Below are 26,096 nucleotides of genomic sequence, written 5' to 3'. Positions count from 1 at the left end.
GCTCAATATGATCTTGTGAAAGCTTGTATGTAAGGAGGTACCTGAGAGGTAGGATGCCATCACGCATCTCAGCAAGAAGACAGCGTACTACCTGGATGGAGCTGAGCAGTCCCATGGGGCCAGTCTTGCGTCTGCCATCAAGGAGCGGTGTTCCATCCAGCTGTTCAAGTGACTGCAGCATTTCTTCACTTGCAGCAAATACCTCTTCTGTGCGTTCAATGCAGCCTTCTGAGGGAACAACAGCACGCTTGAAACCCTTTGCTTGAACTGACCTACTGTTCAATATGTCGAAGGTTTTATCTAACAGATCAATTGCATCTGCTGTAGCTAGAGCATCAGCACTCTCAAAACCAGGCACACTACTGAAATGACAAAACCTCAAGGCACATGCTACTGAGCGGCTTGCAACACACTGCACAGCTAGTTTGACCTTCATCTTCTGGTAGTCAAAGTTGATGTGTCTGTAAAAATGACAAACATTCATTTAATAATCTTTCACAATCTATAGTACATGAGGACAATCTTCTTGATCAAAAAATAAAAGCGCTTGGGCAAACACTTGTAACTTATGAGAACAAAATATTTGAAATAAATTATTCAATCTGTCAAACTTGAGTTATAGATTTTTTTTGTCATTGCAGCCTTGACTTTGTTTATGATTGTTTTATATATTTACTCCACTTGTAATTTGCTAGGTGTTTTAATGAGCTGTCCAACCATTTGCAATTGCCTTTTTTTTAATGATAAATAAAGTATTTGGGATTGAATTTTTGAATTGAATTGACTTTCACTCCTCTAGAAAATTGAAGTGTCCCATGAAAAGTTTTTAATAAAATTTCTTCGGTCAAAACACAAGTGTATTAAGGAAAATCTGAAAAAGTCATTATTTGTTATACATGGCCCAATTTTGTAAGACTGGTAAGCAGGTGTTTTTTCCTTGTTTGGTTTTGATTCTAAATTGCTGTAATCTATAACATTGGAGTGGGACACTCATACTAACTTGTCAGCAATTCTTTTTCCAACAAATGGGCAACACAAATAACCAAGTTTGTAAACTAAACTTTTGCTTATTGTTAAAAACAACCTAAAATTCTAAAGTGAACAAACTTATTTGCTTACCAGTTTACAGCTTTCTAAAATGTTGCCAGTTTTTGTGAGCATTATAAATAGTTGCTTCATCAACTCACCTCTTGGTGACTTTGTTAGCCAGTTGAAGTTGATGAGTCTCTTGGAGGCTGTTCAGCCGCTCCAGCATCTCCCACTGGACAACTCCATGGCCAGGCCACTTCAGTGATTTGAATTTGTGCAGCAGGTTTCTGATCAGCTTGATCATGTGTGGCGGGTCAAGGAACACGTAGACCGATGTGCCTCGGCGTGTGGGATGTTCAAAGTAAGGCCGGAGTTGATCCTTGTTGAAACCTGCACCTAGAAGCTTCATTGACTTGATGTTGTGCTCAGTCCCATCGCAAGTCACCGACAGCACACGCAGGTTGAACGCTTGGCACTGGATGATTGTGTCTCGCACTATGCCTGCTTGTAGAGCGGCTGTGATGCCATTAACCAGGTAATAGGCCACTGGTATTTTCCAATGACCCCTTAGTCCTACGAGCATGACAACCAGAGCCTCTTTAGCGACTTCTTCACTGTCTTCCTCTGCCAAGATGCCCAAATCAACGTATCCAAATGCTCTCTTCAGACCTTGATCATATTCTATGTGTTGCTTCAGATGCATGCTATCTATTACCAGAGCAGCAACCTGTTAAAACAACAGAAGATATCATTCAATGATCGTGGGCATTACTGATTGAATGCTTATCCTCAGTTTTAATTTAACAATGTACAGGGTTGAAAAAAATTATAGTTTGTTTATTCTTTCATTAGATAATTTTCTTCAAAGTATGAAACTCTTCTTGTAAGATGGCTTCATTGACATTTCATTGGTGTCCAGCAACACCCCTGCAACTGATTTCACGAAGCACTACGACACATCACAACTCGAGTTACAACGTGTCTAGTGGTCATCGCAAAATAAGAAGCGCCCTTTGTTAGCCAGTTTTATGCCATAAAATTATGTAAACGAGATTATAATACCGATACAATGTGCGTAAAGTTGTAAATGGAAAATTCATTGAAATAATTATGAATTAGCCCCGAAAATAGTAGTTCAAATTTCGAAGTACACTGTAGCTATACAGTCCACCGCCAACTTTGTTTTTTCTTTAAAACTGCATCATACCCCTGCCCTTTTTTGTTTTAAACACTTTTTGAGATGAAATCCGACGACTCTTTGATGAATATTGGATGATTATTTACTGTAACGCTGAATAACAGTTGCCGAGTCATGCTATGAATCACTTGGGTGGTACTCAAACCCATGGCCTCATGCTTTCTAGTGCAGACGTCCTACCACTTGACCACAGAGCTTGCGGGATCTGTTGACTGGTTTGAATCTGATGTACATGTACATATAGCAGCTGGTACAGTAATTACAAGAGGAACCAGCCAACTGATCAAGCAAGCTCTGAGGTGGAGTGGTAAGACGTCTGCACTACATGTAGAAAGCAGGAGGCCGTAGGTTTGAGTCCTACAGGAGTGATTGTTCCCAACTTTCACTTGTGTGGTAACACACCGAGTATACAGTGTTTATACATGTATGTCGGTGAAGGGCAAAACCTATAATGATTCACATTTATTGAATACCTTGCAAAAACTTCTTAAAAAAATGAGCCCTCACCTGGTAGGTCTCATCTCCAGATGTACACTTCTCCTTCAGATAGTTGAGAGCATGTTGTGAAAAGCCTGGGAGAGCATGGATGTTTGTGACCCAAGATCGCAGTGTACTCACAGATGGCAGCTGGAAGAGCCTCCGTACATATGTGTAGGCTCTTGGAGAGTAGAAGTACAGTGTTGTTGCAAACTGACGTACCTCCTTCCCGTATTCTGTCACATGCTTGCCTTTGCTCATCAGAGATTTCACCAGAGTCAGCTTTGAACCTAAGTGTGGACCGTGCAAAGAGAACCATCGTTTGTAAAATAAGTTTTGCCTTTAACTTGTTATCCCTCTACATGCATATCCCTTCATCAATTTCTTCAACACAAATTAAAAGAAAAGTGCTTTTCAGACTGCATTAAGGAGTAGCCTGATTGAATTAAGATTTATAAACATAGAGCCAATTTTACAGAAAAGAAATGCACAAAGCCCATGCACCTGACAATTCGAACAGTTTTTAAATTAAATATTTCAGGACTTTCATGAAATTATTAATTATGCAAATTTCACAATTGTGCACGGTATAAAAGTTCTTTTTGTAGTTATTTTCTCAAAGCTTGTTTAATGGATATCTGGTATTCCATTATCAAAACTATTAACTTCATACGTGTACATTTTGTACTAGAACTGTTTTTTTTCTGATATGTGACATAGGTACATTGAAGTGTTTCCATGCATCAAAAAATATTGTTATAATTTTACCTTCAAAGTGCTCTTCCAATGCCAAGGCGTCTTCTTCGCTTAGCAGCTCCTTGCGCTTTATGTCTGTCAGAAGCCCTCGGAGTGCTGAGTTTGCGAGTGATTTTCGACAATTTTTGACTCGGAGTGCATTGATCTTGGCTTGCAGAGATTCGCACTTATCTCTCCAGTTGTTCACACACTTCTTCACTTGATAGAGCTCTGATGGCAATGTGTAGAATCCGTGATCACTCTTGACATCTGTCACTATCTTTCTACGCATATCCAGGTCCTCGTCAGGTTCCAGAAGGGAATTTGCTGTCTCACGAGCTTCAGCAAGATTCAATACTCGACGCTCCTTAAGGGGCTTCGGCTGAAGGTGTTTGGGAAATTCGAACAATGTGGGCAGAGCATTTCTCTTTAGGATTTTGTTATTACAGCCTGTTTTGAAAGACTCTGGATTGAAATGCCTCGAGCAGAGGCTATCTTGCCTTGCTGGATCGTAGCCATCCCAACGCATAGCATGCACCCACTGGTGTCGTCTGGTGAGGTCCTTCGGAATATAGTGGAATGTAATTCCATTTGCCTTTGATTCTTGTGAATATCGCTGTTTACAACCCCATGCTACACAGGTTCGAGGCATTGTTTGTGCATCACTTTAGATTCTGCAAAACAATACAAAAGAAAACAAAGGTTTATTAAAAAATGATCTTATGTTATTACAAAAATATTTCGTTATCAAGTTACATGGTGCATGTAATATCTTTATAATTATAGGCACTTCCAAATTAGAGCTAAGTTGAGGATGAACACGGAATAGGAAAATAGAATGTCACTGAAAGTTGTCCAAACTTCAGACTTGACTGCAAGTAGCAAAGGAATGAATGACTTTTAATGGTGTTGAACACAAATTTAGAACTTGTGCAAATTCAAAATTTGTATGCGCGATCAGAAAGAACGATGTAACCTGACGCTGCAGTTGTGCACAAAATCTATCGAGAGTCAAGAAGTTTTTTAGTATTTACTAACAAAATTGGAAATGTTTCTCAGTCCCAGGATCATGTCTTATTACCATTTTTGCAATGAATGGCCTTCTTTGAGATTATGTATGAAGAAAAAAGTGGAGTCAGATTGCAACATTTTTTCCCAAGCGATCTTTATATCTGTGTACATGCACATTTCAATGGCATTATTATTAACAAGATAATGAACTCATGAATATTTATAAAGGACAAAGGCCAGGTTTGTTTGATTTAAATGATTTGATTCAAATCTTTTAAGCCGCTTAAAAAATTACTTTAAACAATTCAAAAGTCATGTAAATGTAAATCATCTTGTGACACACTCCTATTACAGTATTATATAGCTTTACAGTATTCCAACAAAATTTGAATACACTAATGCTGTATTCTTTGGATCATTCTATGCTCTTCTGGCAGTTGATATGTTCTGGTTGGCCACATTGTGACATTGTTATTAAGTTCTTAATGACTGTTATGCAAATTGTTGACAATCCTGACAAAGGACAAGGGTCCACTCTTGCAAATTTGTGCAAGTTTTAAATTAATCTGCTCAACATTGCCATGACTCCGTGAGGAAAAGAATGTTGCAACCTGACGCTGCTTTTTTCTTCTTCATATTATTATCTCATTCTCAATGAATGTCAGTAATTACGAAAATGATGATAAAGATATGAATTAATTATGAATCTGGGACTGAGAAACACAAATTTGTTAGGAAATATTTAGAAAATTGTCTTGACTCTCCATAGACTTTGTACACAACCGCTGAAGTAGCGTCAGGTTGCAACATTCTTTCCTGACATGCCTGAGTGAGTGAGTGACAGGGACAGATGATAACAAATGCTACAATTGAATCGTGCGTGCACAACCATGTCAACCAGAAAAGTGGCGTCTGGATCAATTTTTATTTGCAAAATATCCAATGAAATTTCCTAAAATACTTGTTTTTTTCCCCTTGCTCAATGCCCGGATATATCATACATAATATGTACACATTGTCAGATTGGTTCTACTGTCATAAAAGGCAATAATACTATAACTTACTCTTCACTGTGACGTTCTGCTTGGAGGACCTCACCAGACAGCTGTGTACTGTGTGCGCTTGTGTGTGACGCGCGTGACGAACAAATTTGCCCATGGTTTTTAAAAATGGCGGCTTCACTGAAATTACGGTCTTGCGCCCCCTGTTGTCCGTCTATAGGTTCTTTATGTCTGTGACGTCGACGTGCATGTACTATATGTAGAAGGCGGCAGAGCGCGGTGGGTAGGCGTGTTTGACACAGACGACGTGAGATAATCAAACATCGACCCGGCCTGAAACTAGGGCTAAAGTCTTTTTGACGGTTTGATCCTTCTGATGGAGAGTGACTGAAGGAAGTCTCTAAGTACTCGAAGTAATACAGGTAATGTATCCTGCGGAAATTATACAGATTTTTCGGAAATGGGAAACATTAACTTGGTGTTATTATGGCTGATTTATGATTTGGACACGCCATCTGTCGACTAGCCTTTAGTCAAGTCCCACGCGCCTATACCCGGACACGTAACGCACCCATGATGCTGGCACGTAAAAAGACTAGCACGAGCGACGAAGCCGCGAGGGCCTTTACTGCCTCGTGGAACTAATCACTTATTCATTTATTCACGTATTCACGTAATATAAATCAAGCAATATAAACCAATCATCTAACGGAGTGTCATGGCCTAGCGGTTAAGAACACCGGACTCATGTTCTGGTGTTTCAGAGGCAACAGTGACGTGGGTTCGAGCCCGGGCGCGGACACTTGTGCTCTTAAGCAAGGCACTTAACCATTATTGCTTCGTCCTTCGGATGGGACGTAAAGCCGTAGGTCCCGTGTGTTGTATAATGTCTAATGCACGTTAAACATGTTAAAGAACCCAGTACACTTATCGCTAAGAGAAGGGGTTCGCCCCGGTGTTTCTGGCAGTGCGATTATCTTCAGCCATGAAGTCTGCACAAAATAAGGAAGAAGAAGAAGAAGAAGAAGAACGGTGGTTTGCGGTTACCAGCAACAGCACCCGCGCCATGACGCACGTGCTGTCTGGCGCCAGACGACGGCTGATTTACGTTAGTAATTCTGCATTTTCATTGGTCAATTCACAACGGGTAATGGCATGCATTATGCATGTCTACCAAATCGGTAGCCCCATAAATGTGGCCTATTTACTGGACTGCCTCCGTAAACATAGGCCACACATCCACATGTACAAAAATCGTGTCGACGGAGCCAAATTTTGATTTTCACATTTAGGCTTAGTTTGTAGGGTTTTTTTGCTTTAGAAGCATACTCACCCTCTTTACAGGCTAATCAGAAAGTGCTGCCTTTTTCAGATGTATATTTTTCGTGAAATTTCCAGATTCATTTTTACACGTTTGCGTATCAAAATTTCAACATGAAATTTCACAAAAATTAGACATCTGAAAAAGGCAGCACTTTCTGATTAGCCTGTAAAGAGGGTGAGTATGCTTCTAAAGCAAAAAAAACCTACAAACTAAGCCTAAATGTGAAAATCAAAATTTGGCTCCGTCGACACGATTTTTGTACATGTGGATGTGTGGCCTATGTTTACGGAGGCAGTCCAGTAAATAGGCCATATTTATGGGGCTACCAAATCGGTAGACAAATGTAAAGAAAAACATAAGCGTTCTCCACGAGATGGTGAAGGCCCTCGCGGCTTCGCCGCTCGTGCTTGTCTTTTTACGTGTCGGCATCCGGGGTGCATCACGTGTCCGGGTAAGCGTCACATGTCTGCGCATGCCATTGCATGTTGAAGCCCTCAACCGATGCGTGACATGTACAAATTCACTAAGTTGGCCACACATTCGCCTACAAATCCAGGCGCGGATCCAGAGGGGGGTTTTGGGGGTCAAACCCCCCCCCCCCCCCAAACCCCCAACCCCCAGCTCTGTTAAAAAAATTTTTTTTAAGTTTGTAAATTTGTATGATGGCTAAAACTACATGTAACTAATTACTGGTACATGTACATGTATGTCACATGTTAGTTTTCATTCATTAAAGACAGTTTACCCTATTAGGCAAGAGTGCGTCACTTGGCCGGTTTTAAATAAGGGAATAAATGTGTGCTCCGGAGGTTTTTATCACTCGTTTAATACCGCTTAGAGTCTGGGTGCTGATAATTACCCGAGCCGGAGGCGAGGGTAATTATCAGCACCCAGACTCTAAGCGGTATTAAACGAGTGATAAATACCGACCGAGCACATATTTATTCCCATTCATAAATACCTTATCCGTAAAAAATTTTCAAATAATTCGTTCAAAAAATCCCGATTTTGTTCAACAAGTTCACTTCATGCTTTTTGAAACATCCCTCTAGCAAAATAATGGAGTGTTCAGCTGGCGAGTAAGATGTAAACAACCCTTTTATGGAGATTGACGCGCGCGTAACATGTTCTGCGCGATGTCACGCAGAACGCACCTGGGGCGTTGCGTTTTGAATTTAGAACTATAAAATTCTGACTCGCATGTAGTGTTGCGCATGCCTACGTGAGGATTGTGAACGTTCAACCAATGAAACGGTAAGAGGCACTGGATTTTTAGGAGTCCACATTTTATTGTGACACTGGAAAAGTGTTTAAGACCAGCTAGCCATGTCTTTATCATCCGTTTAATACCGGCCACGTGACGGGCTCTCGACCAATAGGAATAGCTAAACTGTCTGAGGTATTTATGAATGGTTGATAAAGACCGTCTGGCTGGTCTTAAACACTTTTCCAGTGTCACATGAAATTTTATACCATTTTGTCGGTTGAACGTTCACAATCTTTGGTTAGGCATGCGCAGTACTACCAATGAGTCCGCGCGCCAATCTCCATTTAAGGAGTTGTTTACAACTACTCGCAAGAGGCACTTTACGGTACCATAACATAGCTAGAGGGGTGTTTAAAAATACATGGAGTATACTTGTTGAACAAAATCGTTGGAATTTTATATAATATTTGACTTGTTTTGACTGCATGACCGGGAAGGTATTTGTGAATGGGAATTTATAAACATACATATGCTATCAGTCTGTATGCTGATCAGTGTCCAGACTCCAAACCGGTCTTAAACATAGTGTTTTAAACTGGCCAAGCACACATTTATTCCCTTATTATTAGCAATTCCACAGAATTTACCTCAATGCCAAAACTTTAAAATCCAAATGTCAAAAAGAAACTTGTATCATTTTGAAGCTTATTAGCTGTTATTATTTTACTGAAATATAAATACTGTATGTCTAACAAATTAACAGTGTTCATTAGTTCAGCTGTTGCCGAAAAATTAATAACTTAGTACACCAAAAAAACCAAAATTGTCTGAGTACATTTCTCCGACATCATCATGTTCAAGTCGATTTCTACTAGTACAGCAAAACAGTTGGATTAATAAATTTGTTTTTAGATAATTGTATAGTAACCGACGGATAGGTTTTATCAGAATTATTATGCACACTCTCAAATTTATTCCAAAATGTTTGTCCGACACCTTGGAATTGCCCTTATAGTGACACATCGTATTTTCCCCAACCCCAATTTGATTGCTTTTTCTTTTTGTTGTTAAGACAATTTTGTAGGTCTCAAATGTGTAAACATTTCAGTTATTTTAAATTGATTTGATTATTAAATGTTACCATGCTGAAGGTATTTTTTTTGCAAATTCTCTGTTTTAATGTGAACGAATTAATCAAAGCAAATCAAAAAATTAAAAAAAAAAAAAATGAAAAATTCAAAATGGTAAGTCAATTTTGAATTAACATCAGCCTGACGCAAATTTCATTGTACAAAAGTCTCTCGGTAAACCTCTCCAATCATCAAACGGACAGACGTATCGTTTTTTTTTTTAAATTACATTTCCTTATGTACTGTGCAGTCAGAAGATTCACAGTCCAGCTGTACTTTCTACATGTAATAACATCCGTAAGTTTTGGCCCTTTGCCCAAAATACCCCAACTTATTAGATACAAGTTCCTTCTTTGATATATTACATGAGCTGCTCATAGTGTCTAGTTCAAAAACACCGAGTAAAAAATAATTTAAACAGTTTCTCATCCGGGGGTTATCAAAGAAAAACGAAGGAAGCGTGCGCTTTTGTTTTTTTCTTCCCCAAGATGACAGATTTCCAACACGGCTTCTATGGAGTACCGAAGTGTGAAGTCATTAAGAACCAGAAAGTGTAGTGCAAACGAATGGAGTACGCGTGCGTGTTGGTTCTCGGGCTGAATCACATGCTAATGTCTTTCACACACATTTTGTGCGCGTGACGTATTCACTTCGGGAACTCCATTTTTCCCGACTCTTTTGCCGATACAATGTTGTTTCCATGGGAACTGTAACCCACTCTTCATGGCTACAATTACCTTGGAATCAAATAAAAGGCAATACATACTGGTACATATCTTGACAACATATTATGTGCCAACTATATTACAAATGTATGAAGTTTATAAAAAAAAGGGGGGGGGGCCGGAAAAAAGTAAGCAGGCGGGGACGAAAAACTGTTTAAAAATTTTTTTACTTGGCCTTAGTCCAGGGAATGACCCTGGAATTTAAAAAGTACAGCTCAAAACACAAATTGTTTTGATAAATCGGGGACCAAAAAGGAAGGAATTATTTCACATTTCAATTCTTCACAACTAAAGCCAAGTTTGTACATGTATGGACCACCTGTAGACAATGTTGAACGGCTCTATATCCCATGACTCACTGAAATTTGAATGAATTCATGGCAGATTAAAATGTGAATGCATTGCATGTGTACGTAAGTTCAGAAGAGTTATAATGAACACACTGTTGGACTGATATGACTTGCGAATATTGAATGGAATGTTTGACAAAGCTGTTTGTATTCGCTATTCAAACTCAACTTAGAGAATCGGTGAATTTTGTTTCCTGATTGAAAGTGTATATGCCTGTACATGGAGAAAATTACCTTAGGTGATGGATCATGTCATAACTTAAGGGTCCAAAGTGCGACATTTTTCTTCCTGCCCCTGTTACCTTGGTACTTTTGTTATTTGCCATTCTAGATTATCATTAAGAATTCAAAATTGTGCTTTTTGTTGAGTAGGTAGTTTGCTATTCATAATCACTCATGGAGGATGAATGTAGGAGTGCATCAGAATTATAAAATTCTATGTCAGATGTAACACGGACAGAAAAAAAGTGGACCCCAATTTTATAGAATGACCCCTGTCAATTGAATTATGATTGTGACTTTCTTGTTGTGTGATCTGCAATGTAAGTCTTATCCCAAGGAATCGTTTAAAATATTCCTGAATGTGTGTGCCTACATTAAACATTACATTTTTCTTCCTCCGTGCATACATACATTGTACATGGAGAAAAGCACAGCAGGCACACTAATTGTTAACCTGTACAATGCGCATCATCGTGGCATGCCAACTACCGGTATCTCTGGGACAGCCCCAACAATAGTTCCAGAAATTCCTAACTGTACTTTGGACGATCCTAATTGTAGGTGACATTGTCCTAACTGTACTTGGGACAATGCCATAGTTGGGGCTCACAGTTCCAAGTCTGAGACACACAGTTTAAAGTGACCTGTGTCGGGCCAGCTGTCAAGGTTAAACCTAAGGTACTCTTAACCTGAGAAGGAATCAGTGTTGCCATAGTGTTGTCTCTGGGTCTCAGAATCTATCTGCAGTATAGTTACACCTATGTGTCCACACAGCTGGTTATGTATTTTGACCTTGTGAGCTGGGAGGCCTTACTATTGGGTCAGGATAGTTAAAGGGGGAGTGTCAAAACTAATGTCCAACCTATTTCCAGTTATTAAAAGAGGAGATGTCAAAAATACCTGGACTATTTTACATTGTATGGCATTGCGCCTTTAAATAACAGTTACCAGGTAATCGTGTTAAAGGGGTAATGCCATACAGTGTTGAAAGGCTGGATCTGCAAAAAGGGGCAGTGCAGTGTAGAGCCAGATTATGTAGGCATAATGCTGTATGGCTCTACAGATGCATAGTTTAAAGGGAATATACAACATTTGCAAACATCGACAAATAAAACTACCAAGTTTTTACGAAATACCTTACTAGGATGTTGGTAAATGACAGTCTCGAGCATCTTGTAAAATTATGGCACCTGGTGTGAAGTCATTTTCAAGAAAATTGTATTTTTGTATACATTTCCAACGGTGGTCGGCCGACCAGCGTTGGAAAAACCTAACTATTTTTCAACTACTGCTCCAAATTTACCATTTTTCAGTCCAAATTTTGTTTGCTATTGATTACGTGTTCATGAACGGGTGCAGGCCAGCTAGACTTGTTCCCTTGCCTTACAATTTTCCATCATCTATACATTGATCCATTTTATCTTTTGTGGAGTCAGGGAACCAGACTACTTGAACATTTTTGTTTTTCTTGGTTTTATCAACCTTTTCGAAAACAAAACTTCAAAAATGTCAGTGTAACAATATTTGATCTACAGTATTATACTAACCCCTCAAATAGTTCATTTCTGAAAATTACAGCAAAAGCAAATGATGTACATTCCCTTTAAGGGGCAGTGACATTTACATGTAAAGGGGCATTGTCATGAACCTTGTTCCAGTTGAAGGGGTGATTTCTTGTAACTGGATCTCCAGGTGATGTGCCATCTAATCCCCTTTAACCCTAACCCACCTCACTCCTCCAAAATCCTCCTGGCGGTTTTGGAGGATTCTAGAGGATTGAGGATGAATGGTGATTGAATCAAATGAGGATTCTGGAGGATTGAGGATGAATGGTGATTGAAGCAGATGAGGATTTTGGAGGGTTGAGGATGAATGGTGAATGAAGCACAAGAGGATTTTGGAGGATTGAGGATGAATGCATTTTGAGGCAGGACTGTCTGACAATTTTGAAAAATTTAGGCGGAGTTGAAAAAATTTGGAGAATTTTGGAGGATTGAGGATGGTTGTAAGCAACAAGGGCCTAGGGGGTTAGGGTTTTTAATCCTTTTTAAAGGGGCTGTGACTCGAGCCTTACATGTACAGTGTGTACTTCGGTTCAAGGAACTGGAACAGTAAGCCTTGTTTCAGTTAAACGGTATATAAATGATGAATTTTTGTGAATGCAATGGTAAGAATAACTTCACGAGGTGACAGATGGAGTGTTCCATTACACAAGGTGAACACAAATGTGAAACATTCATTATTTGTTTTATACAACACCTGAATAAGTCCTTGTCATCTGATTGGTTGAATTGCCAAAAGTGTGACCATGCCATTGAACTTCCATTCACCGTGGAATGGAACTTCTATTTTGGAGATGTGGCCGCGCCTTGCAGTGGGATGAATAATTCAATGACAGGTGATCAAGGACCCACCAATCAGATGACGGGGATTAATTCAGGTGTTGTATACTACGTAATATACGTAAGCCTGTTAAATACAGAGAATTTTTGGGGATCTTGAAGAGGAAAGAAAACTTTACTGGGTATTAATCAAGCAGATGTTGACACTCAAATTTCAATGTCCAAAAGTTACATAAATATTGTTAGATAACTGTTCTCTGTTCAACACTTTTTTTTCACAGAGCATTTTCAGGCAACAATAACAATTCAGACACCAGTGTTTTGACACTGCATATTTTTTTTAACAGTAGACTTAATTCTTTGCTCAAGGTCAACCACCACCAATAACCCACCGCAAAGCCCTTGTTGACAAAAGGTTATCAAATAATAGAGTGCCTCCACAATGAGTCATTCAATGGGTAGTGTCGTTCTGTAATGTAAAACCTTTTTTCCGTCTGGAGTTTGAGATAATCTCAAATTTCATTTGAAACATAAGAACCATGTTTTGTATACATGTACATAACCCACTGCAAAGTCTTTGTTGACAAAAAGTTGTCAAATAATAGTGTGCTTTGACAATGAGTCATTCCGTGGGGTATCAGTTCTGTGAATAGAACGTCCAACCTTTTTCGGTCCCGAGTTTTAGATAATCTCAAATTTCATTTGAAACATAAGAACCATGTTTTGTTGCCTACAAAATGTGTGTTTCTTCTCACGTGTTGTGTTGTTGATGTCAACTGTACGTGACTGTGCACGGAAGATTGTTGCAGTGTTTGGCAAAATAATGAAAAAGATTTGCAAATCTGTATCACAGTCCATGTCCATAAATGTTCTGTCTGAAATTACAAATTTGTAATTAAATGTTTTTAGCAAGGTTCATTAATAGTATGTGTTTTTTTTTACCCAGATGGTGATTTGCTGATCATAGAGAGCTGGGTGAATTAAACCAGGAAGAGCAGCCAGAATGAACAAGAAGAGCGCAACCAAACAAACAGGTGTGTCAAAACAGTAAACTAAATAAGTACATGAACTTACATCACCCCGACGCAAAACTCCATCTTATGAAAAGTTTCATTGCGGTACCCACTGCTTTGTCAGATTCAAACCAGCCAGCTGACCCCAGCAAGCTCAGTGGTCGAATGGTAACGCATCTGCACTAAAAGCAGGAGGTCGTGGGTTCAAGTCCCACCAGAGTCATTTTTTTTTCAGAAAGAATGTAATATTCAGACCCCACTTCAGTGGTTGTGCACAAAGTCTATGGAGAGTCCAGAATATTTTGAAAGTATTTTGTCAAACAAAATTGGAAATATTTTTCAGTCCCAGATTCATGTCCTTCCAACATTTTTTGCAATGACTGACCTTTGGTCAGATGATAAATGAAGAAAAAAATGGCGACAGGATGCAACATTCTTTCCATTTTTTTCTCACAATCCTTGTGTTTATAAAAAAATATGTCGGTGAAGGACAAAACGCAATATTGAATTTATAACCTCGATGCAAATTCCATCTTATGAATACTCTCAACCCTAGGTTTAACCATGTTTGTTTCTTGCAACTGTAAAAAGTTGCCCCAGAAATCTTTGGAGATTTTGGATATAGTGAGAGGCCCAAAACGTAATAAAACGAACAAAAGGGAAAATGGGTGAATTTTCTGTGCTCTAGCTAAGAGAGAATAAGAATTTTTAAGAAATCCAACGTATTGAGTAATGCATGTACTGCTATGAGAAATTAAATGTTGGGTGTATTCCTTTGTGGGGTTGCCATTCTAAAATGTGTGATTATTTAGTTGGCAAATGAATCCATACTGCTCAATCACTCCGACTTCACCAAACTACATGTACATGTAGTATTAAACTACACATGGGCATTTCATAAATTTGGGGTCCAAAAGTGTGACCTTTTTTGTGTCCCTGTTACACCTTACATGTGGACCATAATTGGCCATACAAGTACATGTATTTATAATTAAAATTGACATCAAACTATTTTTTATTTAGAAGGAATGTGTCCTGAATTTTACAAAATCAGATGTAACAGAGACACACACACACAAAAATGGGACCTCAGTTTATAGAATGACCTACATAGGCTTTGCTAACTTAAAATAAATTTGGCGTTGATATGCCTATGATTTCCTGCAGGGACCGCAGAGGCAAACTTCCCCTACCGGTCAGTTTGGACCAATTCAAAGCGGGCAAGACAGTGCCACTGTTATTTAAAAATCACTTATGATTTTCCTTTCATTCATTTGTGTTCAGGAAAGAGATGGGTCCACCCACCGGCGTCGCTGACAAACGGCCATGTTGTCTACAACGTCAAGGTACAGTTACAATCGCTGTTTTTACCAGCCCTCTGTGCCCTGCCTGGCAAATTCAGCTACGCCCCTCACGGCAGTCAAAATCAATGAAGCAACTGTTTTGAACAGATAAGAATTCCCTTGTTAATTTGATGTAGCCTTCCTTTGACTGGAGGGGATTGACATGCCAGCTGTACCTACCAGTTACCTTCTTTTGTCTGTTGATGGAATTCGACTAGTCACTGTGTTAAATCTGAATGTGATCTGACTATTTTTTTCCCTGGCCTGTATACAAATGCATGGCAAGGAAAGTGGAAGAAATATTTGACTGTCTGTGACTGATCAAACAATGGGAGGCTTAATTAGTAAAACCAGTCCTTTGTTTTAAAGGAGCGCGATCGCGCAGGCGCTCCTACTGCGCTCCTCGACTGTCTCAAATGAACGCAAAAAAAAGCGCTCCTCAAAAATCCGATAGAGGGCTCATTAAGCAAGGGCAGTTTGAAAATAAGAAGTGATAAAAAGTGATAGAAAAAATTTGAAATAAATTTTACCTTTGCTTACACAAAAAGAAAGAAGTAATGCCACTTGGTAATAATGAACATATTATTATGCAAAAACTAAAAATAATGCAGCCCCTTGAAAAAATCCTGATAATCAAAACCAAATAAAACCAACGTTAACTTGTCGTTTCACTGGTGTTTATCCGTGGGTTTTAATGAGAGCGATTTGCACTCCTCAGAGATTTGGGGAGAGCGATTTATAGCTCTCCTGGATTTTCCTTAAATGAAGGACTGGTAAACAGCGTATTTCGTGGCATAGTGTTTGTCAATGTTTGCTGAATGCATTGGTGACCAGGAAATTGTCAGGGTCAGTTCATGCTGCATACTGAAAGGAATGCCAACTGATTTTCGCGTCAAGAAACATTCATGGCAAAATTCGCTGAAGTTGAAATGACTTGTTCAAATTTTGCAAAATTGCAAAGCGAAAACTTTTCATAACAACACAAATCCGTGTCTGCATTTGCTTTTGCGTAATGTATTATTTAACCTGTAAACTGCAAGTTATCGATCAAGAACAAAATTCAGTTTTGAAAATCATCACCAGAAATATTATTGAAAACCAATCTATAGATTCTGTCATTAGGTTTCCTATGTTTGCTAGTTTTCCTGTTTTGCGTTGTATGACAGACGGATATTGCTACAATTGGTAATTTGAGCATTTTTTTATTTCCTAGTAGAGCTAAATGGCAAATCCTTTCTATGTTAGCAAAACAGGATGTCTTGCTGGCCCCAATGAAAGTGATCCGATCATTGTGTTGTTCTTACAGGACTATCCTGGATGAAAAAAAATAATCAATTTACATTTTTTATTTACATTGTATGGCTTTGCCATTTGTCTCTGGACGTTTATATTTCCAACTCAGAGGTTTGTACACAAAATGCTTTTTCTTGTAGCATTTAAGTGCACTTTTGTACTTTTTTGTCATTAAAAAAGTTATGAAAATTCAACCCTGCTGGTAATTCAGAGGTTTTAAAACATTCAAAGAGTTTAGTTTATTAGGCCAAAAAAAAAAGAGTCTCCGACGCGCGTCGCCGTAGCCATGCGCGTCGGCAAAATGAAAAAGTTTTTTTTTCAATGAAAGATGATGTCTCAAAACCGCCAAACTCACTGGTTTGACTGGAATCCTACTGATGCACAATTTTAACGTGTTTTTAGATGGGGTTATGATCGAGAATAAGCTTTATGTGGCCTCTCTGGACTCCCATATATTTGCACTAAGTTTAGTCGGGCACCATTTGCAGTCATATGCCGACATTTGAAGCAAAAAAGTAAGGCAAAAAAAAAAAAAAGCCGCGTTGCCGCACCACTTTTTGGACAAGCTCCATACCAGAAACCGGAGACTTTTTTTTTTTGGCCTTAGTTGAGGTTCCTGGCTAAAATGCCCAGGATTAGAATCGCAGTTCTGATGGATATGGACTTCATGCACAAATATACCCTTCCTCCAGAAATCAATACATCGCGGCGTGGGATCCGAAAACAAAAGATCTTCAAATTTAAAATGTTAAAATCTTATCCGGCCAATATGCAGTATAACATTACAATAAGCAAAATGGAAAAAAGGGGGATTTTGAGGTGGGGCAGACGTATTAAATCACATGGAACATTATTTAAGGAATAAACAACATTTGCAAACATCCAGAAACAAAAACTACTAAATTATTAGGAAATACCTTACTGGACTGCTAGTGAATGACAGTCTACAACATCCTGTGAAATCATGGTACTTGGCGTGCTATAATTTTCTAAAAAAAGCTTATTTCTGTATCAATTTCCAACGCTGGTCGGCCGACCAGCGTTAGTTGGAACAAAACTGGCCTTTTCCAAACTCTGCCCCAATTTACCACATTTAGTTAGTCCGCATTTTGTTTGCAGTTGATTACACGCCCATGAATGGGTACCAGCCAGCTAGTCTGGTTCTCTGATCTTACAATTCCCAGTCTATAAATTGCTCTGTTTTTGACAGAGTTATGAGTAATTTTCCAAGAGAGGTCAAATTGACCATGGGACCAAGTTTTCAATTTTAGGGATTAGGACAAAGGTAACATACCGGTACTTGCCTCTGTGTGGATATTTGACTGGCCTACAAAAAAATGTCTTTAGCAAATAAGTACAATTCTAAACGCTTTCTTGCTATCACCTCATGCTAAAAATGTTTAGCATGTAAACATGTTTACAAACTGATAGCAAGAAAGTGTTTTGAATTGTGTTCACTCGCTACACACATTTTTTTTGTTGGCAAGGCAATTATCCACACAGAGTCAATTAGGCTACCTTTGTCCCAATGCCTAAATTGGAAAACTCGGTCCCGTGGTCAATTATGTTGAAATTATAGTTACCCCTTGGGACGAGGTTGCATCAATATGTTTTCTATTCTTTAAAGCTACAGTCCATCATTTGCAGCTATCCAAAAAGTAACTGACATAATAATTGTTGAATAGCATACATAGTTTAAAGATAGTAATGGTACTCCCTGTGAAATCTTTCTGGCAAGCTGTCATTTTGAAGAAATCAATGAAATAAGGCTTTCCCAACGATGAGTCTAAGACGCATCGTCGGAAATTTCTGTTAGTAGATTGGTTTTTTTTAATCGGCGAAGCTTTGACATGACGCATACAGGCGTGCGGTTGCTATTATTCGTCGGTTCAGTGCGCGACATCGTGTAGCTGCAATCGGCTCAGTGAGAACATGTCTAAGATGCTGAATTCAGGCCCAATTCAAAACATGACTCAGCAACTTTTGATTTGAAATCGAGATCCTTGAATATTGTTTGGCTCGGAATATACAGCATTCACTGAGCTGAAACTTCATCAGGTTAGTTGTTCAGCACTCTAATTTAGATTTTGAGCACTTTTGTTGCTTCAAACGAACAAAATGCACCAACGACAAATGATGGACGCTGCCTTTAAGAAATAACCCCAAAAAACCTTTTATTTCTTGCAGCTTCTCGGGAACACAGAAGTGGACCAACCAAAGGGTGCTGACGTAGTCCGGGAAGCTGTCCGCAAACTCAAGGTACATTTTTTCAAGCACATTTTCCCAAACGTTTGAACAACAATAATGCCGATTTTAATTTGTTCATTTATGGGTTTTCATAAAAGTAGAATAAAAGGTTATTTCAATAAAAAATATTGTACATGTGTTGTTGGTCATAAAAATCACGTTTTCATTTTATTTTACTTTTTGGCTTATTTGTTTTCTCTATTTTTTGTGGTTTCTGTTTCGTATTTTGTTTACTTATTTGGTGTTTATTTTGCTCATATTTTGGGGAGTTTAACCATTGATTTGCTTTATGTTTTATTTTTAAGTATATTTTTGTCACCTGTGGTTTTGCTGCTTTTTGGTCTTGTTGATCTTGGGTCTGGACTTTGTTGTTTGCGTCTATTAATACATCACTTGTCGCCTGCAAAGTGTTTATTGTTGGTTGCTTCAGTTTACGCGTTCCCAAGTGGAGCCTTGCAAATAATTCCGCATGAAGAATTTGTATGTATTTGGACCTCATGTTCCTAGCATGTGTCTTGAATTTCGTCGGGTAAATCTCTGGTGTGACATAATGTCTACGGGAAGGTACATGTACTTAACCAGTTTTTAAAGGGGCATTTGACAAGAAACACAATATAGGGGACCACTTTGTATCCGTCACGTTAGCAGTTTTTCCAATGGTTGTCATTTTTTGGTATAGTACCTGAAACCACCCAAAAAGTTTTTGAAATGTGAATGGACACATGGGCTTACATACTGTATAAAATTTGTTGAATCATTTCTTTCTTTCTTTCTTTTTTAAGTTTTAAAATCACCCTCAAATTTCCATAAAAAATGGACGGAAAACGTTACCTAAGTTTTCCGTCCACTATTTGATGGAAATGTTAGGATAATGTCAAAAAGCAATGTAAACAATAATCAACTCCAATTATCTTTAGCAAAAGGCTGCATGTCCATTCATGTGTTGAAATTCTTCTTTGGTGGTTTCAGGTATTTAACACAAAAAAATCACAACCATTGGAAAACTGCTAATGTGACGGGTAGCAAAGTGGCCCCCTTTGTTGTGTTTCTTGTCATTTTGCAAACTGCAGCCAACTAAATCTGGATGCGGCTTTAGTATAATGTCCTGAAATAAGCCAAGTGCCAGGACCATTGTAACGGTTTAATGATTGATTAATGTAGTCTTTGTGTTTATGAGCCTTACACACATTCACCATTTAAAAAAAGCACTCCAACATTACCATTAAATCATTTCCCACAATCTTAGCTTTGGAAGAAATTGATAACAAATGGGTTCTGTAGCCAAAGTAAGTGACGCAAACTGCACAAACAGCATCCACCAATTACCTTCGGGTGGAGAGAAGAAGTCATTGTAAAGTTCCTTGCTCAAGGACACAAGGGCCATCAAGGAGAGCAATTTCTTATCCAAGTGGGCATTCTGCAGATTTGTTTGGCAATTTGAGATAATTGTCTGTAGCCTCTTCAAGGAGAAAATAGTTGAGATCTTAGTCAATTACATTAAATTCCTCCTTTTTTTTGTAAAACCCAATTCATTTTTAGCAAGACACTCAAGGACTCTCTCGGATGCTTCAAGTAAGTCATATAGTGTCAGTGCCATAGCCGCAGTGTTAAAAGCAGAATGGGAAAAAAAAAATTGCACATAAATATTTTCCTTGGCACCTACATAATAAGCTGTATCTGTACATTTCTGTACTAAAATTTTCCAGAGTCCTGAACACTACTACGCCTTGAAGTAACCACGATTGGTTCATTGTTTCTTGTACATCTTGCACGTTTAACCAATTCCTTTGTATCCGTCCTGTAAACTACCAGTATTGTGATTTCCTTTCTGTTAACAAGATTGTTTTAGAGTTTGACGGGCGAGGATTCTTGTTTGAAACATATATACTGCATGATTGTGTGCTTTTGTTTGATGTAGGCCAGGGCAGTATAATTTGCATGTGTACCTCCTCGAGTGTATTTACTAACTACTTCAATCTGTAAACCAATTACTTGTTGCACATGTCATATAATTATTATTTTGTCATTCTGCTTACATTGTACATGTACATACTAAAAGTACTACGCGTGAATGTATATTCTTTTTATACTAAACTACCAACTCTGTACATTTTGTAAAAAAAAAAAATTTGACTGAGTATTTAATTATAATTATCAAAATTTTAGAACTACGTGACGATGTGTTGCACCATTGTGTTGTACTGTTGTCTCTTGTGCCCAGTATTTATTTTATGTTCAAGCAAGCTTGAATCCTTGTTCCTGATTGGTTGATCCAGGGCAACAAAGGTGTGATCTTATACCTAATATTAATACCATGGTCCATATCTGTATATATCACCCTATTCCAAGACGCGCACGCCATTCCCCTCTGTGCGCATGTCCATGTAATATGATAACCGCTGAAAAAATTGTGTGAGCGTGCATGTTCCATCCGAAATGTGCGTAAAGTTTGCTTGAAAATTTGAACAAAGAAATTGACTGGAGTGGGGCTCGAATCTGTGACCTCCGTATAACTGTTCCTATGCTCTACCAACTGAGCTATCCGGCCCTATGTTGGTGGTTCCCTAATTCGTCAACATCTTTAATCAAGGGGCGCTAGTCAGAAGCCATAAACTAGTATGCCATGCAGCCAGGCATTATTACCCAAAGTCACTTACAGACCTTGGTAATAGCAAACGGGATCACGCAGGGAGGATGTACATTGTATGTACGGCTTTTTTATTACAAAGTTTACAATGTGAATTATTACAAATTTTGGGGGAACAAAAAATGTTATAATTCACCTGTGGTCATTTGAAAGTTTGCTTGAAGATAAATTCATTCAGGGGTGTGAAATCTCAGCTTTGAAGCTGATTTCAGGTTTTTTTGTTTTGGATTTCAGCTTTTTTCCCTCACTTGCTGTGTACAAAAGTACATGTATAGGAGATTTCCAAAGTTACAGCTTTTTTACACCTTTTTCAGCTGTTTTCAGCTATTTTTATCAGTGGTCACTCGTTGTATGCGGGACATGGATGCACTACATTATGCTGTGTTCCAATCGCGCTTGTGGGATAACTAATAGCGTTTTATTACAAAAAAATAATCTAGTTTTTGTGTAGGTTGTGTGTTGTGTGTTTTCCAGGGATATTTCAGCACCTCTTATTTGCATTGATGATGTATTGATTGTACAGATGTGGATATAATGCCAACATTTCGAATAATTGTTGGTAGTTGGCACAAACTCTTTGAGTTTGCATTTATTACAACAGTGTGTCAAAGTCTAGTAAAACACTTGTCACTTTTCATTGAGGTATGAAGGTCAGTTTTTCAATATCCGGGAAAAAAACAACTTATTTACAGGATAAACTATCCACAAAGATAAGCATGACAAAAAGAACCCTTATCTACTGTCGTAAAACTGTATTTTACCCTCTTCCTTGTTATATTGTGTTGTGGTTGTACATAAAGTCTAGAAAGCTAACAGACACATTTTGTGGCACGGATTAATTTTTTTTTAAAGTTACAGGTTTACAAACACGTTTCAGTGTAATGTGACTAATGTCCTGATAGTTTGATTAAAAATAGACAATTCTAACAACTTTTTTTTTCCCAATCAAATTTTGGCAAATTGACTAATTCGTGGGACAATCATTTTCTGCGATGGCACCAGGCTTGTGCGAGTCGCGCTCAGTCGTGCATGCACTCCGGGCTCCTTCGGCCAAAAGTCTAACCAAAATGCACGTGCGCCTCATCTTTTACTAGTTTTAGATTGCGTGCGGCGTGCGCAGCACCACCGCAAATATTGGTCCTAGTTTTATTGAGCGAATTACACTATTGGATGTTGTTCATTTAATACTTGATTTCAAAGCAATTTGCATACCTACTTTTTTGGGTAATTTTTTTGGTAATTTTTGGTGCTTCTTTGGTAATTTTACCCATGTTGGGGAAATGGTGGAATTTAAAAAAAAAACAAAGTCCATTATCTGAATCAAAATTTTTAGGTGGGAAATTAAAGGTCATGCTCTTTTTCCGATTCTTCCTCTTTTTATAAATTATTTCAACTATAACATAAAGTTTAAAGTGATGTTAAACTTAATACTTTTAACCTACATGTACGTGCATGTTTACAATGTACTTTTAATAATGAAATAAATCATTGTCGTGTGTAGTCTGTTGCTTGTTGGTCGTGAAATTGTGAGTTTTCACTTTCACATTTTCTGTATCCTGTCATGTTCTTGGTTTTTCCAAGGTTTGGTGTGGGCTCTGTGCACAAGTACCCCCTCAATGGCAAGAAAGGGAGAGTTGCCGGAGACCACTGGGAGTGACATTTGAATGCATTGCCGACGATGCCTGATGGCACGAAATGCCACAAAATGCTATGGTTTTTTGCACATTCAGATAAAAATAATTGTCGTGTCAGTACAACAAGGTTGTGACTCAGATTTCTGTCATCTCAAATAATTCCAATTTATAAACTGTTGAGGCACATTGTAAAGGTTTCATTGATGTAAAACATACAGAATATGTTATATTCTGCATGTTTCATATATCAATTACAAATTTACATGGTGACACCAAAGTTTAAAATTGGTATTATTATTTGAGATGAGAGAAATCCGAGTTACAACCTTGTTGCACTGATGCAACGATGTCGTGCGTACTTAACACTATACGCAAGCAAACCAGTACGCGCATGCAGGGTGTTCCATCACTTGGCTCCTCTAAGTGGTCAAAAAGTGCCCTCTCTTGTTCATGCACGAAGCCCATACATGAAAGATCCTTGTAGATTACCTAATTGTCTGCTGTGATTTTAGTCCATGACAATTTTTTTGTGCGCAGTTGGGTTGCGCAAGGCACTTGACGCATAGCCTAGGTGCTTGCCATCTGCTTTGACACGTCTGCGTATTAAACAAAATATGATTTTTCCCCTGCAGTTTGCCAAGCAGCTGAAGCGAGCGGAGGGTGAGAAACCACCGAAGGTGGAGCTGACTATCTCTTCGATGGGTCTTACTCTCCAAGACAGGAACACCAAGGTACGCCACTCTTTGAACGTTCTCATTCTGCCAAGTGTTGGTATATCAGTCATACAGTCATTCAGTCATACATGTACCTCACTGTTCTCTGTCCCTTGGATGTGTTGGCTGCCTAAAGGGTAGTCAAGTTGGCGTAGCGGTACTTTCCTCGCCTTCCACTGACCCGGGTTCGAATCCCGCCTGGGCCAACAAGTGGATTGGGTTTTCAGTCCCTCCCTGATTCCGTGGGTTTTTCCCCGGAATATTCTTCTGGGGTTTTCCTCCCACCTCTGAAACTGTAATTTTTTCTCATTGTTTTCCTCTCTACATGGTTCTTCAGGCTTGCGAGTTACAGTGCCTGGGGTGTTTTTGAGGAATCCTTGGTTTCATTACCTTAAATAAATAATAAAGATAACATGGGCGTATTGATTGTCGTCCATTTTCTTTTCACACAATTTACTTTAATTTACTGTTGGTGCTATTTTTCATGTTTCCGCACCCCGAAAGATAGATTTTGTTTTTGGATTTTTTTTCTTTCTAGCAATTTAAAGTTGTTCATTTTTGAATGAGACATAGACCAAAAGAAACTAACCCACATTTGGTAATGGGCTGATCACTTTCTACAAATGTTGAACTATTTATTCCCTGACAGAAATTCTGTTCTTGCAGGGTAGTCTGGCTCCTGTACCCTTTTTGTATAATTTATAATGTTGGGACCGGGAACCAGTCTACTCGCACAGTGGATCTGTTTTTGCACAAAAGCAAACCAAAATATAAAGCCTTTTTTTTTTAAGGTTGCTGACTACTAAATTCGAATAAAAACAAAAATAGTTGCGTCAGATTAAATCACTCATGGGTCAGAATTTGAGAAAGAGAAAAAAAAATGAATTTGTTGAAGAGCACGGATATCTTAAAAAAAATGTGAGGACCAAAAACCTGTGTCTGAACCTCCTTGACCCCCCCCCCCCCCCCGTTTGAACTTTGAACCCCCCCACCTCCCCCCCACCTCCCCCGGATCTGCCTCTTCATTCTCAAGCCCCACCTTACTCATTCAAAAACCAATGGAGCTGTCTCTTTTCCATTTTGCAGGCAAGACTGCAAACAGTCCCCTTGCATCGCATCTCGTACTGCGCGGACGACAAGCAGGACAAGAGAATATGTGCCTTCATCTGCAAGCTGGACACGTCCAACAAGAACACCTGCTTTGTCATGGACAGTGAAAAGTGTGTAAGTACAGTCGGTGTTACCATGGTAACATTAAGTTGAAAGTCCACAGGAATGTCTTTGGGTTTCCTTTTTTTTATTGTTAAAAACTTGGGACTGGCTAGTGATGAATGCGACTACAAAACAGGAAATCTGCTAGCGTTATCAATGAATTGTCAATATAAACACCACAAACAAAAAATCCACACTCATTGGAGGGGTCAAAATTTTGAATCTGATTGTCTTGTGATGACATCATTTATATAGACCTTTGGGGAATTTTGTTAGCTACATTTTGATACTTTGTTTGCCACTAAAGACTAAAAGTTCATGATTGACAACGGTTTATGAAAAATGATGCAGTTGGAAAAGAAAGCAAATTTTAAGAAAGTGTTACCACACATGCCCGTAATTGGCCCTTATTGACTGCACGGTGCTCGAACAAAGCGCGGGTAATTCAATTTTGCATCAAGCTCCCATGCATCCATGCACTGGGCAATCGATATTCCCCTTTCGTTCGTTTTGGACAGGGTTGCGTTGTCACGCACCAGTATCGACCTCCGCACTCTTTAAATTTGCAACTTTTCTAACAGTATCATTTTCCCAAACCGTTGTCAATGTTGGACGATTAACAGTCTTTGGTACAAATCGGGGTATCAAAATGAAGCTAACAACATTGTCCGAAGGTCTATATAAATGACGTTATCATAAGAGGATCAGATTCAAACTTATGACCCCTCCAGTGGGTGTGGACTTTCTTTTTTTTTTGGTGGTGTTTGTTTCTCGAGAACTTCAATCACAATTCATTTAACAGTCTATCAGTCTCGAGACGAGAATTGTGAGGGCGTTCTTTTTCCTTGTTCATTCCCTGTTACTTGTGAGCCTACTTGTGGTTAGATTTGCGATTCGGCGCGCAATTGACTTGACTACATCTCTCTTTAATAGAGACCAAACTTTCCTTGTGTCAAGCATCATATTTTACCCTCGTTATCTCACAGTTGATTTACCCTTTGCTTTGTTTTTCAGGCAGAGGAGATAACACTCACAGTGGGCCAAGCCTTTGACTTGGCCTACCAGCATTTCATGCAGACGTCCGGTAAAAATATAGGCTCCCAGATACACGCCTTGCAGAAAAAGGTCAGACATTCCCCCTTGTATCCTCACAGAGTATAAGAAGCTTGGAGATTTCTAAATGCTGGACCTGAAAGCCAAGCTACTGTCTTCTGACTCATTGAGGCACTGACAGACCGACTGA

The 26,096-nt window shown here is 38.8% G+C and overlaps 1 protein-coding gene across 3 annotated transcripts in view; it reads left to right on the top strand.

Annotated features, from left to right (window-relative positions):
• The first annotated feature begins 5,713 nt into the window (after positions 1–5,713).
• LOC119729590 (PTB domain-containing engulfment adapter protein 1-like) overlaps positions 5,714–26,096 on the top strand; it is a 33,626-nt gene continuing 13,243 nt past the window's right edge. For 2 of the 3 annotated variants that reach the window (XM_038202211.1, XM_038202209.1), the window contains exons 1-8: positions 5,714–5,873; positions 13,698–13,785; positions 15,049–15,110; positions 18,588–18,659; positions 20,187–20,219; positions 23,561–23,659; positions 24,728–24,865; positions 25,868–25,978. In XM_038202211.1, the coding sequence (XP_038058139.1) occupies positions 13,755–13,785; positions 15,049–15,110; positions 18,588–18,659; positions 20,187–20,219; positions 23,561–23,659; positions 24,728–24,865; positions 25,868–25,978 (546 nt within the window). In that variant the 5' untranslated portion in view covers positions 5,714–5,873; positions 13,698–13,754. The remainder of the gene's footprint in view (positions 5,874–13,697; positions 13,786–15,048; positions 15,111–18,587; positions 18,660–20,186; positions 20,220–23,560; positions 23,660–24,727; positions 24,866–25,867; positions 25,979–26,096) is intronic. The other variant, XM_038202210.1, reaches the window with a different exon arrangement.

The sequence above is a fragment of the Patiria miniata genome, unplaced genomic scaffold, assembly GCF_015706575.1.
Source record: "Patiria miniata isolate m_02_andy unplaced genomic scaffold, ASM1570657v1 HiC_scaffold_21, whole genome shotgun sequence".
NCBI classification, from domain to species: Eukaryota; Metazoa; Echinodermata; class Asteroidea; order Valvatida; family Asterinidae; genus Patiria; species Patiria miniata.
The sequence above is the reverse complement of the archived record's forward strand: the minus strand, read 5'-3'. Positions and strand labels throughout refer to the sequence as shown.